This window comes from Salvelinus sp. IW2-2015, linkage group LG37, assembly GCF_002910315.2.
Source record: "Salvelinus sp. IW2-2015 linkage group LG37, ASM291031v2, whole genome shotgun sequence".
Classification (NCBI taxonomy): domain Eukaryota; kingdom Metazoa; phylum Chordata; class Actinopteri; order Salmoniformes; family Salmonidae; genus Salvelinus; species Salvelinus sp. IW2-2015.
Window position 1 is genome coordinate 14,627,977 of NC_036876.1, and position 12,860 is coordinate 14,640,836.

At 44.5% G+C, this 12,860-nt stretch overlaps 1 protein-coding gene across 1 annotated transcript in view; it reads left to right on the forward strand.

The window, feature by feature from the left end:
- The window catches only part of ablim2 (actin binding LIM protein family, member 2), a 115,783-nt gene that overhangs the window by 69,929 nt on the left and 32,994 nt on the right, over positions 1-12,860 (forward strand). The window contains 1 exon segment of the mRNA XM_070437812.1: positions 3,787-3,880. Coding sequence (XP_070293913.1) covers positions 3,787-3,880 — 94 coding nt within the window.

Consider the following 12,860-nt stretch of genomic DNA (forward strand, 5'->3'; position numbering starts at 1 on the left):
ACCAAGTTGAACAGGGTTGACTACGGTGGCCTAACAGGGGTTGACTGTAACAGGGTTGACTGTAACAGGGTTTTGAGTAACGTGGTCAGACCGAAACAGGCGTTGACCGAACAGGTTGATGAACAAGGGACCGTAAGGTGACTAAAGTACAGGTTGACTGAACAGGGTTGACCGTATACCTCAGTGGGATGGGTTGACCGTACAGGGTTGCCGTAACGGGTTGACCGGTGAACAGGGTATGATACCGTAAACATGGTTGACCGTAACAGGGTTGACCGTAACAGTGTTGACCGTAACATGGTGACTGTACAGGTTGAACCCGTTAAACGGTATGGCCCGTAAAACAGGGTGGCGTAACAGGGTTGACCGTAACAGGTTGACTGTACTGTAACAGGGTTGACCGTAACATGGTTGACCGTAATAGGGCTTGACCGTAAAGATGGTTGACGTTACTGTAACAGGGTTGACCGAACAGGGTTGGCCGTAACAAGGGTTGACCGTAACAGGGTGGACAAGTTAATCTAAATCAGCTACAGATCCCTCGTGACAAAGGGAGATAGTTGTGAGCCTTTGTTGGTGACAACAGGGAGTAGGTCGTTTGCCGACACGAATGCAACCGCCTCATTGGTGTTAGAGACATAATCCAAACACATAGAGATGGGTTGTCTAGTTATTTAACACTGTTTCGGTGGGTAAACATATTGATTTCAAGACGTATTACATTTTTTTAATACAGGGTGGGGGTGGTTACGCCCTTGGTCATACTCAAATTTGCTGTGCATCATTTAGCTATAGGCCTCTCAATGTAAAGTTCCTTATGAGATAGAGGACAACTTATAATCTGCACACTTCTATAACTTGCTCATTGGTAGACTATATTGTAGGCTACCCGCCATCCGCGACAGTCGTTTTCGATTCGCACCCCATAGTTATAAAACACGGGAGAAAGAGCAATGGTCCGCATACAATCGAGTGGTCTTACAAGTCTAAGCTATATCTCACCACTTGTGTGTTCACTTCGGCCTGTAGAGAGTCTTCTGAATATACATACTTTGGGCTAACTTGTCTCAACTGTTGTATAGTTTGCTGCGCATTATTGAAATCTGAGTGGTGATTCGTTAACACGTAACAGCGCGAGTTCACTGAGGCATATAGAGCATATTGCTAAATGCTTCGATAGGATGTTTAAGGGTAAAAAGCAAGTATGCAGCAGGCTTGAGCGTAGTCAGAGTCGGTAGATGTACTTTATCAGCTAATCACGGGATGAAAATTCAATAAGGCATACAATTATACTGTGGCTACTTTGTCCATTGTGTCTCTGAATCTTTCTTCTTACTTTAGGTTCCAAGAAATGACTTTGGTCAAAGGCCCGCCAAAATAACTAGGGCTTTAATAATGATCGGGTTGACTTATAGCTCTGTTTGTCTGTTGAGCAGAGGATTGATGCGCGGTTTATTGAGTTGGTGTGAATAAAATTTGTGTGCACAGCGTGTAGGAGTAGGTTACATACACGAGGGATGCACAAGTAGTAAGAACACTGAAGACACAACTAGTCCTTTGAATATAATAGAATTTTGCCCCTAGAATTATGTGGGGCTGACAAGGTGAGTAGACTATAATGGCCTGACATTTATCTTCAGTCAAAGATAAGCTAAAAATTCATTTGTACATTAATATCACAAGGACTAATAACCTAATCTAGGCCTTTACAATTTAAACTAGGCTACGTCAACAAATTGTGTGGTGCTGACAGAACTTTGAGTTGATTACATTGTGAGAAAAACAAATGAATCCTAGCTTTCCTGTCTATTTTCTCAGATTTTTACCGTGTGTGAATAATTGATTTCTGTCAGAGATAATTTCTTCTCGCATGTTTGTGATATTTACTCGATTATATTTTAATAAGCGAGTCAGCATTTTCAGGTTGAAAGTCAGTGAATGCTTTGGGATGGTTGCATTTATTTCCGAGAGGAATGTGTCCATTTTCTGCCAAAATATTAACCTTTGTTTTCTTGACTGATAGTTCAGCTCCCTAATAATGCACTAATGAAAGCTAGACAGTCTGAGTGCATTGAACATTCAGAAAAAGAACGCACATAGTGGTTTCCTCCATAGACATATATCATTGAACGACAAATTGCGTCCCCGGGGAAAATGAGTTTGTACCCTGAATCTAAAGTGGTAATTTATTGGACACTGCCTTTCTGCTGTACCTAAACTTTAGTAGCCTTCTCCTCAGGGTCTTCCTTCTCTCATAACAATCAAGTAATATTTAGAGTGCTTTACCCAAAGGTCCACGTTGTCTACTCTCCAGATGAACAGAATTAAGCCCTACCCTGAGCATTGCCTACCTGTCCCCATAGTTCGACTTGCTTAGATTAACACAGTGGCACCTCAACACCAAAACCCATTTACTAATTGAAGAGAGTAGTACGATATAAACCAGACACCACATAGGGCTCGAGACTACGGGGTACTTTCTATAATTATCGGTTCTTCCTGTTGTGAAGTGCTGCACTATTCGGAGAGATAAAACACAGGTCAACTACCGTTGACCCAGGGCTATCTGTCCCAATGGCCCTAATTCCTCTTTATGGGTGCACTTAATGTACTACTTTCAGGGCTCTGGTACAATGGTGTACTATATGACATAGCAGTGCCATTTGGCGCGCTTCAGGATGATATGAACCCCAGTGGGAACAACAGCGAGGGACATAGGATAGGCATTGTACGTGTCGATGGGTGGCGATAAGAAAGTGATTGTCACGTCAAAGCGTTTGTTGCTAGGTGTCTTCTTTTATACCTATGTGCTGGACTGGGGTCCGATTTACTTAACTCGGAGTACATGCACGATACTTCAACACAATTGGTTTAGTTATTTTTCAAACGCAATGCAATTTTTACATGGCTTTTCATTATGGCCACGATAGTATCTTGCCTTCTGCACGAATACCAGATCTAGCAACTGTCTTGTTGGTTCATGACAAGCGTTATCTCCACTGCCACAACGAGACTCAATCGAACAAACAGAGTACGAGCATGTGGATGACGATTTTTCCCGAACGCCTACGCAACCAGTTCATCACGTTCAAGTTGTGCGATCCCAGATAACTCGCGCACCACTATCCCCTAATAGTGCACTATCTTTGACCCTGTGGGCCCTGGGCCCGGTCAAAAGTAGTGCACCATGTAGGGAACAAAAAGAGTGGAGCGAGAGAGTGAGTGAGCAATTATCTTTTCTTGGTGCTCACAATTCTTTCCTAGTCTCTGTGTGGGTCCCAAGTAGCGCCCTATTGGGACGGTCTCCTGTATCAGTTCCTTAGGTCTCACTGTAATCCATCCTCTCTCAGCCCTTCGTTGCCAGCTGGGGTTGTTGGACTCGGTTGCGCTGGCCCCTGCCCACATTGGGCCCCGGTGCGTTCGTCGTGTCTGCCTGCGGTCTCGGCCCTAGAGCCGGGCATGCAGTGTCGTATCGCGGCCGTCGGCTTTCTTGGCCACCACCGACGGTCCTATCATTCTCGGGCAACAATCGTAGGGTGCCATTTCGAGGATAACTTCCCTCACTTGGGGTTTCCATCCATGTTTAACTAGTTTCCAGACGATTCTTGACCTGATATGTGACATGTATCTACCCGCCACATTCAAGATAGTCTCGTCTGTATCGCTTTGTGTCATCTCTCGCTCTTTCTCTCCGATAGCAGCTGCCCGAAGTGCCCGAAGGTCACAGAGTATGTATTAAAAGCTGACGGGGATCTCTGATGTGTGTCTGTGTGTGTGTTGTACTAGGGATGGGATCCCCTACTGCGAGGTGGACTACCATGCCATGTACGGTATCCAGTGTGACAGCTGCAAGAAGTACATCACTGGGAAAGTACTGGAGGTAGGACMCGTTYTAACACCTATATGTCACTTTTGTCTGCGAACGGCGGGATGGAAAGACAGATGTGTGGAATGGAGGTACGAAGCACCACCTCATGTCTTCAAAGCCAAAACGTTCTCAGCTGTCGTATATGGATGGAGCTGCGTGACTCGCAGGACACGTGGATCTGTTTGTTGTGGAGCCACGCGTTAATGAATACACACAACAACGTTTCCCCCAGTGTCTACGTCCCCGTGGTCTTGCCACTGTTAGATTTATACCGCTCAGTACGGTTACTCACTCTTTCCACAGACACGTTTCCAATCCGTTAGCGTTCACAGTGTTGCGTCTGTGACAGTGAGACTCCAGGTAGGCGTGTGCCATAGGCACAGATCTAGGATCGGCTTACCCTCTTCCACTCYTAACCTCAACCATTAGTGGGAGAAACGCTAAACTGACCTTAGATCAATGTCTAGGCGATACCTAAGCCACGTTAGCCTGTCGTCCTGTGAGACTAGACTACAGATATCCAGTATCTATGGCTGCATGTTTAGTTCAGTCCATCTCTCCCTCCTGGGTATTCCCTCATTCCCTCTCTCTTTCTCTGGGCTAATGGCTTTGACACCTTCCACTCTCCCCCTCTCTTGCTCTGCATTTTGCTGTCTCTCCCTCTCTCTCAATTCAATTCAATTCAGTTTAAAGGGCTTTACTGGCATCTCTCTCAGCATGCATGCACACCATTCTCTTTACTAGAATCTTCTCTGTCGCATAAACAAGACTTGAAGGGATCCATTGCTGAATACCGCTGTGGTAGAAAATATGCCAACCAAAACACATACCTCCAAATATTATTCATGTAAGATAAGACAATGGTATTCGATCACATAATGTTGACTGGAAATAGATCAAGGTTTTGGGAACAGAATGCGCGTTTTACATCCGAATCTGTAATGTATGTATTTAATCTCTGAAGGTTGAGACAGAGATATTGTCTAGACGCATTCAGCTGAGAGAGAAGAGAGAGAGAGAGAGAGAGAGAGAGAGAGAGAGAGAGAGAGAGAGAGAGAGAGAGAGAGAGAGAGAGAGAGAGAGAGAGAGAGAGAGAGAGAGAGGAGAGAGAGAGAGAGAGAGAGAGAGAGAGAGAGAGCGAGAGAGAGAGAGAGAGCGAGAGGAGGACGGAGGAGGGAGAGAGAGGAAAGAAGGGAAAGGGGAGGAGAGAGATGAGAGGAGAGAGAGAGAGAGAGAGTGAGAGAAGAGAAGAGAAGAGAGAGAGAGGAGAGAGGAGAGAGAGAGAAGACGAGCAGAGAGAATAAAAATCAATGAAGAGAATGACTTCAGTGAAAAGGGGATCGTTTTACACCGGTGGACTGGAAGGTCACAGGATACTCTCTCAGCGGGGAGGAAATAGGGTAACAGGGGTAGGCCTAGCTCTAGAGGGGTCTTGGCCACACTCCCTGTAACCCTCATTGACTAGGACACAATTATGGGAAGCGCAAACAATGATCCCCCCCTTATGCCTCTCCTGCTCTCTCACATCCCTCTCATTCCTCTCCTTCTCTCTCCACCTCTCTCTCGTCTCTTCTCACACGCTCTTCTCTTTTCATAAACACGTACCGGTTGCCAGGGCTTGAAAGACCGGCGAGAACATAAGAAGCATAAGAAATAGAATGAGCGCTCTTGTCTCTTTCTCTTGCATAGCATTACATCACTACACAGAACAATTAAGAGACACACAGTAGCCTGTATGTTAATTGTGCCGGGTAGTAGTCCAGCCGCTGCGGCCTGCCAACCTCAATCAAATCAGTCGCCACTGAATAGCTGAGAGGCGTTTCGGGGCGGGGTGTGGGAGGGTACGTTTTTGTTTGTGTGTGGTGTCACAGGGCTGCTGCACAACAATGTGTGATTTCATTGCGTTAGGAAATGTGGCTTCCTCAAGGCGGTTTAGCCACCAGCTGCAACCCCCCGCCCTTCAAAGCACGGATCAGCAGACTAGAGGTCGAGCGATTATGAATTTTTTCACGCCGTACCGATACGATTATTGGAGGACCCAAAAAAAGCCGATTCATTTTTTTTTTTATATCGCGATCTTAATCGGTATGTAATAATTGAAATTACAACAATACTGAATGACACTTATTTTTAACTTAATATAATGCATCAATCAAATCAATTTCGCCTCAAATAAATAATGAAACCAGTTCAATTTGGTTTAAATAATGCAAAACAAGTGTTGGAGAAGAAAGTAAAAGTGCGCAATATGTGCTAGTAGAGAAGCTCAACGCTTTAGTCCTTGATCATGGAAGACATGAACTATGAAAGCTGGTGTTCCTTTGTAACATGAGTCTTCATATTCCCAGGTAAGAAGTTTAGGTTGTAGTTTTATAGGAATATAGATAGACTATTTATCTCTCTACAACCATTTGTATTTTTTATACCTTTTGCTATTGGATGTTTCTTATAGAGCACTTTGGTATTGCCAGTGTAACAGCTATAGCTTCGTCCCTCCTCGCTACTTACCTGGGCTCGACCAGGAACCACATCGACAACAGCCACCCTTCGAAGCAGCGTTTACCCATGCATGAGCAGGAGAACAACTATCCAAGTCTCAGAGCGAGTGCCGTTTGAAACCGTATTAGCGCGACCACCCAGTAACTAGCTAGCCAATTTCACTCGGTTACAAACCCAGCCTCATCTCGGAGTTGTAGGCTGAGTCATTAAGCAAGCGCCAATGCTTGACGGACACGAAGAGCTGCTGCCAATGTCAGGAGAAGTGCTGTTTGAATGGAATGGCTTACGAGCTGCTGCTGCCTTTACACCCAGCTCGTCAGGATGCTCTATAAACTGCTCTATCTGATCATGACTTTAGTTATACCATAATAACACACAGAAATACGAGCATTAAGATCATAATATGGTCGAATCCGGAATACTATCATCTCGAAAACAAGACGTTTATTTCTTCAGTGAATACAGAACCGCTCCGTATTTTATCTAACGGGTGGCCTCCATAAGTCTAAATATTCCTGTTACATTGCACAACTTTAATGTTATGTCATAATTACGTAAAATTCTGGCAAATTAGGCAGCCCAACTGTTTGCTATACACTGACTATGCGTGCAATGAACGCAAGAGAAGTGACACAACATCCAATGGTGATCCTGGAAGGATTTGATCTCATCCCGTCAGTAGAGGATGCCTGGACATTTTTTAAAATGCCTTTCCCACATCTTGAATAGGCATCCGCCATTCAAGACAATTTAGAACCGAGGAACAGAATATGGCCCTTGGTTCTCTGCCTGACCTGACTGCCTTAACCAACGAAAAACATCCTATGGCGTTCTGCATTAGCATCGAACAGCCCCCGTGATATGCAACTTTTCAGGGAAGCTAGAAACCAGTATACACAGGGCAGTTAGAAAGCCAAGGCTAGCTTTTTTCAAGCAGAAATTTGCTTCCTGCAACACACAAATTCAAAAAAGTTCTGGGACACTGTAAAGCATGGAGAATAAGAACACCTCCTCCCAGCTTCCAACTGCTCTGAAGATGGAAACCTGTCACCACGACAAATCCAACTATCATTGAGAATTTCAATAAGCATTTTTCTACGGCTGGCCATGCTTTCCCACCTGGCTTACCCCTACCCCGGGACAACTGCACTGCCCTCCCCTCTGCTACTCGCCAAGCCTTCCCCATCTTCTCTTTCTCCAATATACAGTCAGCGTGATGTTCTAAAAGAGCTGCAAAATCTGGACCCTTACAAATCAGCCGGCTAGATAATCTGGACCCTTTCTTTCTAAAACTATCTGCTGAAATTGTTGCCCAACCACTTACTAGCCTTCTTCAACCTCTCTTTCGTGGTCGTCTGAGATTCCCAAAGATTGGAAAGCAGCTGCGGTTATCCCCTCATTCAAAGGGGGGACACTCTTGACCCTAACAGCTACAGACTATAATCTATCCTACCCTGCCTTTCTAAGGTCTTCGAAGCCAAGTCAACAAACAGATTACCGACCATTTCGAATCCCACATACCTTCTCCGCTATGCAATCTGGTTTCAGAGCTGGTCATGGGTGCACCTCAGCCACGCTCAGGTCAAAACGAATATCTTAACCGCATCGATAGGAAATAATGCTGTGCAGCCGTTTCATTGACCTGGCCAAGCTTTTGACTCTGTCAATCACCACATCCTCATCGGCAGACTCGACAGCCTTGGTTTCTCTAATGATTGCTCGCCTGGTTCACCCACTATTCTCTGATCGAGTTCAGTGTGTCAATCGCAAGGGTCTGTTGTCCGGGCCTCTGGCGATCTCCATGGGGTGCACAGGGTTCAATTCTTGGACCGACTCTCTTCTCTGTATACATCAATGAGTCGCCTTCTTGCTGCTGGTGATTCTCTGATCCACCTCTACGCAGACGACACTATTCTGTATTATCTGGCCCTTCTTTTGACACCGGTGTTAACACCCGTCCAGGCGAGCTTCAATGCCATCAACTCTCCTTCCGGGCCTCCCAATTGCTCTTAATACAGTAAACTAAATCATGCTCTTACAACCGATCGCTGCCTGCACCTGCCGCCTGTCCAACATCACTATTTCTGGACGGCTCTGACTTAGAATATGTGGACAACTACAAATACCTAGGTGTCTGGTTAGACTGTAAACTCTCCTTCCAGACTCACATCAAACATCTCCCAATCCAGTTAAATCTAGAATTGGCTTCCTATTCCCGCAACAGCATCCTTCACTCATGCTGCCAAACAGACCCTTGCTAAACTGACATCCCTACCAATCCTCGACTTCGGTTGATGTCATTTACAAAATAGCCTCAAACCCTACTCAATAAATTGGATGCAGTCTATCACAGTGCCATCCGTTTTGTACCAAAGCCCATATACTACCCAACTACTGCGACCTGTCACATCTCGTTGGCTGGCCCTCGCTTCATACTCGTCGCCAAACCCACTGGTTCAGGTCATCTACAAGACCCTGCTAGGTAAGTCCCCCTTTATCTCGCTCGCTGGTCACCATAGCAACACCTACTGTAGCACGCGCTCCGCAGGTTTATCTCTGCTGGTCACCCAAAACCAATTCTTCCTTTGGCCGCCTCTCCTTCCAGTTCTCTGCTGCACATGACTGGAACGAACTACAAAAATCTCTGAAACTGGAAACCACTTATCTCCCTCACTAGCTTAAGCACCAGCTGTCAGAGCAAGCTCATAGATTACTGCACCTGTACATAGCCCATCTATAATTAGCCCAAACAACTACCTCTTTACTACTGTTATTATATTTATTTTGCTCCTTTGCACCCCATTATTTCTGTTCTCTCTTTGCGCTTTCTTCCACTGCAAACCAACCATTCCAGTGTTTTTAGTTTTTTTATTACTTGCTGTGTTGTATTTACTTCGCCACCAATGGCCTTTTTATATTTTTTTTATTATACAATATATTTGTTGCCTTCACCTCCCTTATCTACCTCACTTGCTCACATTGTATATAGACTTATTTTTTTTTCACTGTATCATTGACTATATGTTTGTTTTACTCATGTGTAACTATGTGTTGTTTGTATGTGTCGAACTGTTTGCTTTATCTTGGCCAGGTCGCAATTGTAAATGAGAACGTGTTCTCAATTTGCCTACCTGGTTAAATAAAGGTTAAATAAAAATAAAAAATAAAACAATTTCACCTGGTTATATTGCCTGCTAACCTGGATTTCTTTTATCTTAATATGCAGGTTTAAAAATCTAATACTTTGTGTATTGATTTTAAGAAAGCATTGATGTTATGGTTAGGTAGACGTTGAGCAACGATACGAGCGGCATCGATTATCATGCAACGCAGGACCCGCTAGATAAACTAGTAATATCATCAACCATGTGTAGTTACCTAGTGATTATGATTGATTGATTGATTGTTTTTTTATAAGATAAGTTTAATGGCTAGCTAGCAACTTACCTTGGCTTACTGCATTCGCGTAACAGGCGGGCTCCTCGTGGAGTGCAACTGTAATCAGGTGGTTAGAGCGTTTGGACTAGTTAACTGTAAGGTTGAACAAGATTGAGCTGACAACGGTAAAATCTGTCGTTCTTGCCCCTGAACGACGGCAGTTAACCCACCGTTCCTAGGCTGTCATTGAAAATAAGAATGTGTTCTTAACTGACTTGCTAGTTTATAAAGATTAAATAAAGGTGTACATAAAAATAAAAAAAAATATTGGCCAAATCGGTGTCCAAAAATACCGATTTCCGATTGTTTGAAATTGAAATCGCCTAATTACATAGGCCCATTCCGATTAATCGGTCGACCTCTACAGCAGACAGAGATAGTCAGCTCCACCTAGAGATAGCTCTGCCATCTATGGGCCTATTTAGGAGGGTCCCACCCAGTCAGTCACCGGGCCTGTCCTGCACTGTGGACTGTGTGGAGCCTTGCCTASGATTCCTGCCCTGCACTGAAATGTCACGGCATTTGGGATTGATTAATTCATTGAGCACAGAGGGGGTCAAGCCAATAGAGGGGCCTTAGGGAGGCTTAACCTGAATGGAGTTTGGGGTCTGAAGGAAGATTGGTAGAACATGAAATTGGTCGAAACTATTGTAGTTAAAATGGTCTGACTGAGGTCTAAGAAGATATGGGTAGTATTAAATGGCTCGTGTCAAATGTGTTTACAACTAAAGAGAGTCATGTTTACAATCCATAGAGAGAGGGTGAATAGGGTCACGGCGAGGTTTGACGAGGTAAGAGGGAGAGAAAGAAAAGGTTTTAGGGCGGTGTCGATCCATGTAGGGTCGGCTGGTTTGAAGACAGGGCAGGGAGAGAAGACATTGTATTGCCCATTGTCCTCTGTGCACCCAACCACCCCGTTCCACTGCAGTGTGTGTGTGTGTGTGTGGGTGTGGGTGTGGGTGTGGGTGTGTGTGTGTCAGCCTTGTTGCTCTACTCTGCCTCTCTTACCAAAATCCATTCTGTGATCACCTCCCCTGCCTTCCAGCCTAGTCACAAATACTGCGGGGGAGAGGAGGAGAGGAAGGGAAAGAGAGATGAATATAGATAGATGAAGGGAGGGAGAGAGAGGTCGATCGAGAGAGAAAGGGCGGATAAGGAGAGGGAAGAGCAAAAAGAAGAGAGAGAAAGAAAGGGAGGAGGAGAATGACGAGAAAAAGGAAGAGAGAGTAAGAGAGAGAGATAGAGAGAGAGAACTGCAGTCTGAATCCTGACCTGCCCTCTCATCCCTCTAGCAGTTCAGCGTCTGGTTGCCATTCTCACTTATCAACACATCCACCTACCACTTCAATGTCAGTAACCAAAACGCAGCGGTATCAAACTCACACCTCAATTTCAAACCTCCAACACGGCAACCCATGAAGCCTCGTCCATAGAAAATGCCGACTCCTAATTCAAAACCAAAATGCCTACTCATCATTCAATACCAAAGCCGGTCTAAATGCTAGCGTTTCCCCTTGCTCTCGCACAGAGGAGACACTGTATTGTTGTTAGTGTGGCATTATCTATTTCCGTCCTCAACCCTGCCATACTTTCCTTGTTTGAATAGGGATCAAATTCCAGCCTGTTATCTCTCTCTCTCTCACTTTCTCTCTCTCTCTCTCTCTCTCTCCGAAAAAATGCTAAACTGACTCAAGATCAGTGTCTAGGACAGGGGTGTCAAACTAGTTTTGCCCCAGGGGCCGTATTCGGTCTTCAACGAGGTCCGGAGGGCCGCACTGAAAGTGGGTTATATTTCCTCGCAGTTACAATTTTCATTGTTTTGGGGAATTTTTCGATGCTCCCTGACTGTCTAGCTTTAATTTCCGGTGATTATTAGCAAGTTGGACACAGTCAAGAAACTGTATGAATGTAGGTCCATTATCATTTCTACACAGTTTCAATTTGGTTTCAGTCTATTTTAAAGTATATTGAGTAAGCTTTCCTACACTTAAAAAAAAAAAAATGTTTTTACTCAAACTACCCGCGGGCCGGATTGGATCCCCTTGCTGATCCAGACAGACAGACAGACAGACAGACAGACAGACAGACAGACAGACAGACAGACAGACAGACAGACAAAATAGAAAAAGAGCAAAGAGTGGGGCAAGAGAGATAATGTCATGGTGTTTGCAATAAGCATTTTGTATACAGGGAGAGACACATATATGGAGGCAGAAAGGGAGTGAGAGATAGAAACTCTCGTCAGCTAACCCAACCTAGATGCAATCCACACCATGACATCATGTCATTATAGACACATACATCATTTCTACCACCTCTAACAGCTCTGTGGAATTCATGAACGTGTCACGAATAGCGTGTCATCCGACATTAGCATCTCAATGTGAAGCCATTCATGTCACTATGGTTATCAAACCGCATAGGTTGCTTACAGAGTGGTGGGATGGATCTCATGTCTACTAATAGAATACGTGGCTACAATAAACATTGATGATGTCATGTAAACATTGGGCTGGTGTTCCCTTTTAGACATCTCGATTAGTTGCACGAAGGTTCGGATGTTCCTAACTGTAGACATAGTTAGTGATCCCATAGCCAACCTGCAGTATTATCTGCTCCGTACGCACCTAAACTGTAACGTGGCTTGTACCAGAGCACCCCCTTGTGTTCAAGTTGTAGTACTGAACTTCCTTTGTTGTCATCTTCTGACTCGAAGTCATCTTCGTCTTAATTGGATAAGCTGGCTGAATGTGAATTAGTTTGGACACGCTCTAGGGAATGTTTCAAACAGCAGAATCAGCAGCCTATAACACCAATACAGCTAAACATCCAGAAGATGCCTCTATAAGTACTCTATACTCTATAAGTACTCTATAAGTACTCTGTACTCTATAAGTACTCTATAAGTACTCTGTACTCTATAAGTACTCTACAAGTACTCTATACTCTATACGTACTCTATAAGTACTCTATACTCTATAAGTACTTTCTTAAAACATGCCTTTATATGTGTTTCGTCTGGTTGAGGATATACTTGTGTCTGGGAAGGAAGGTT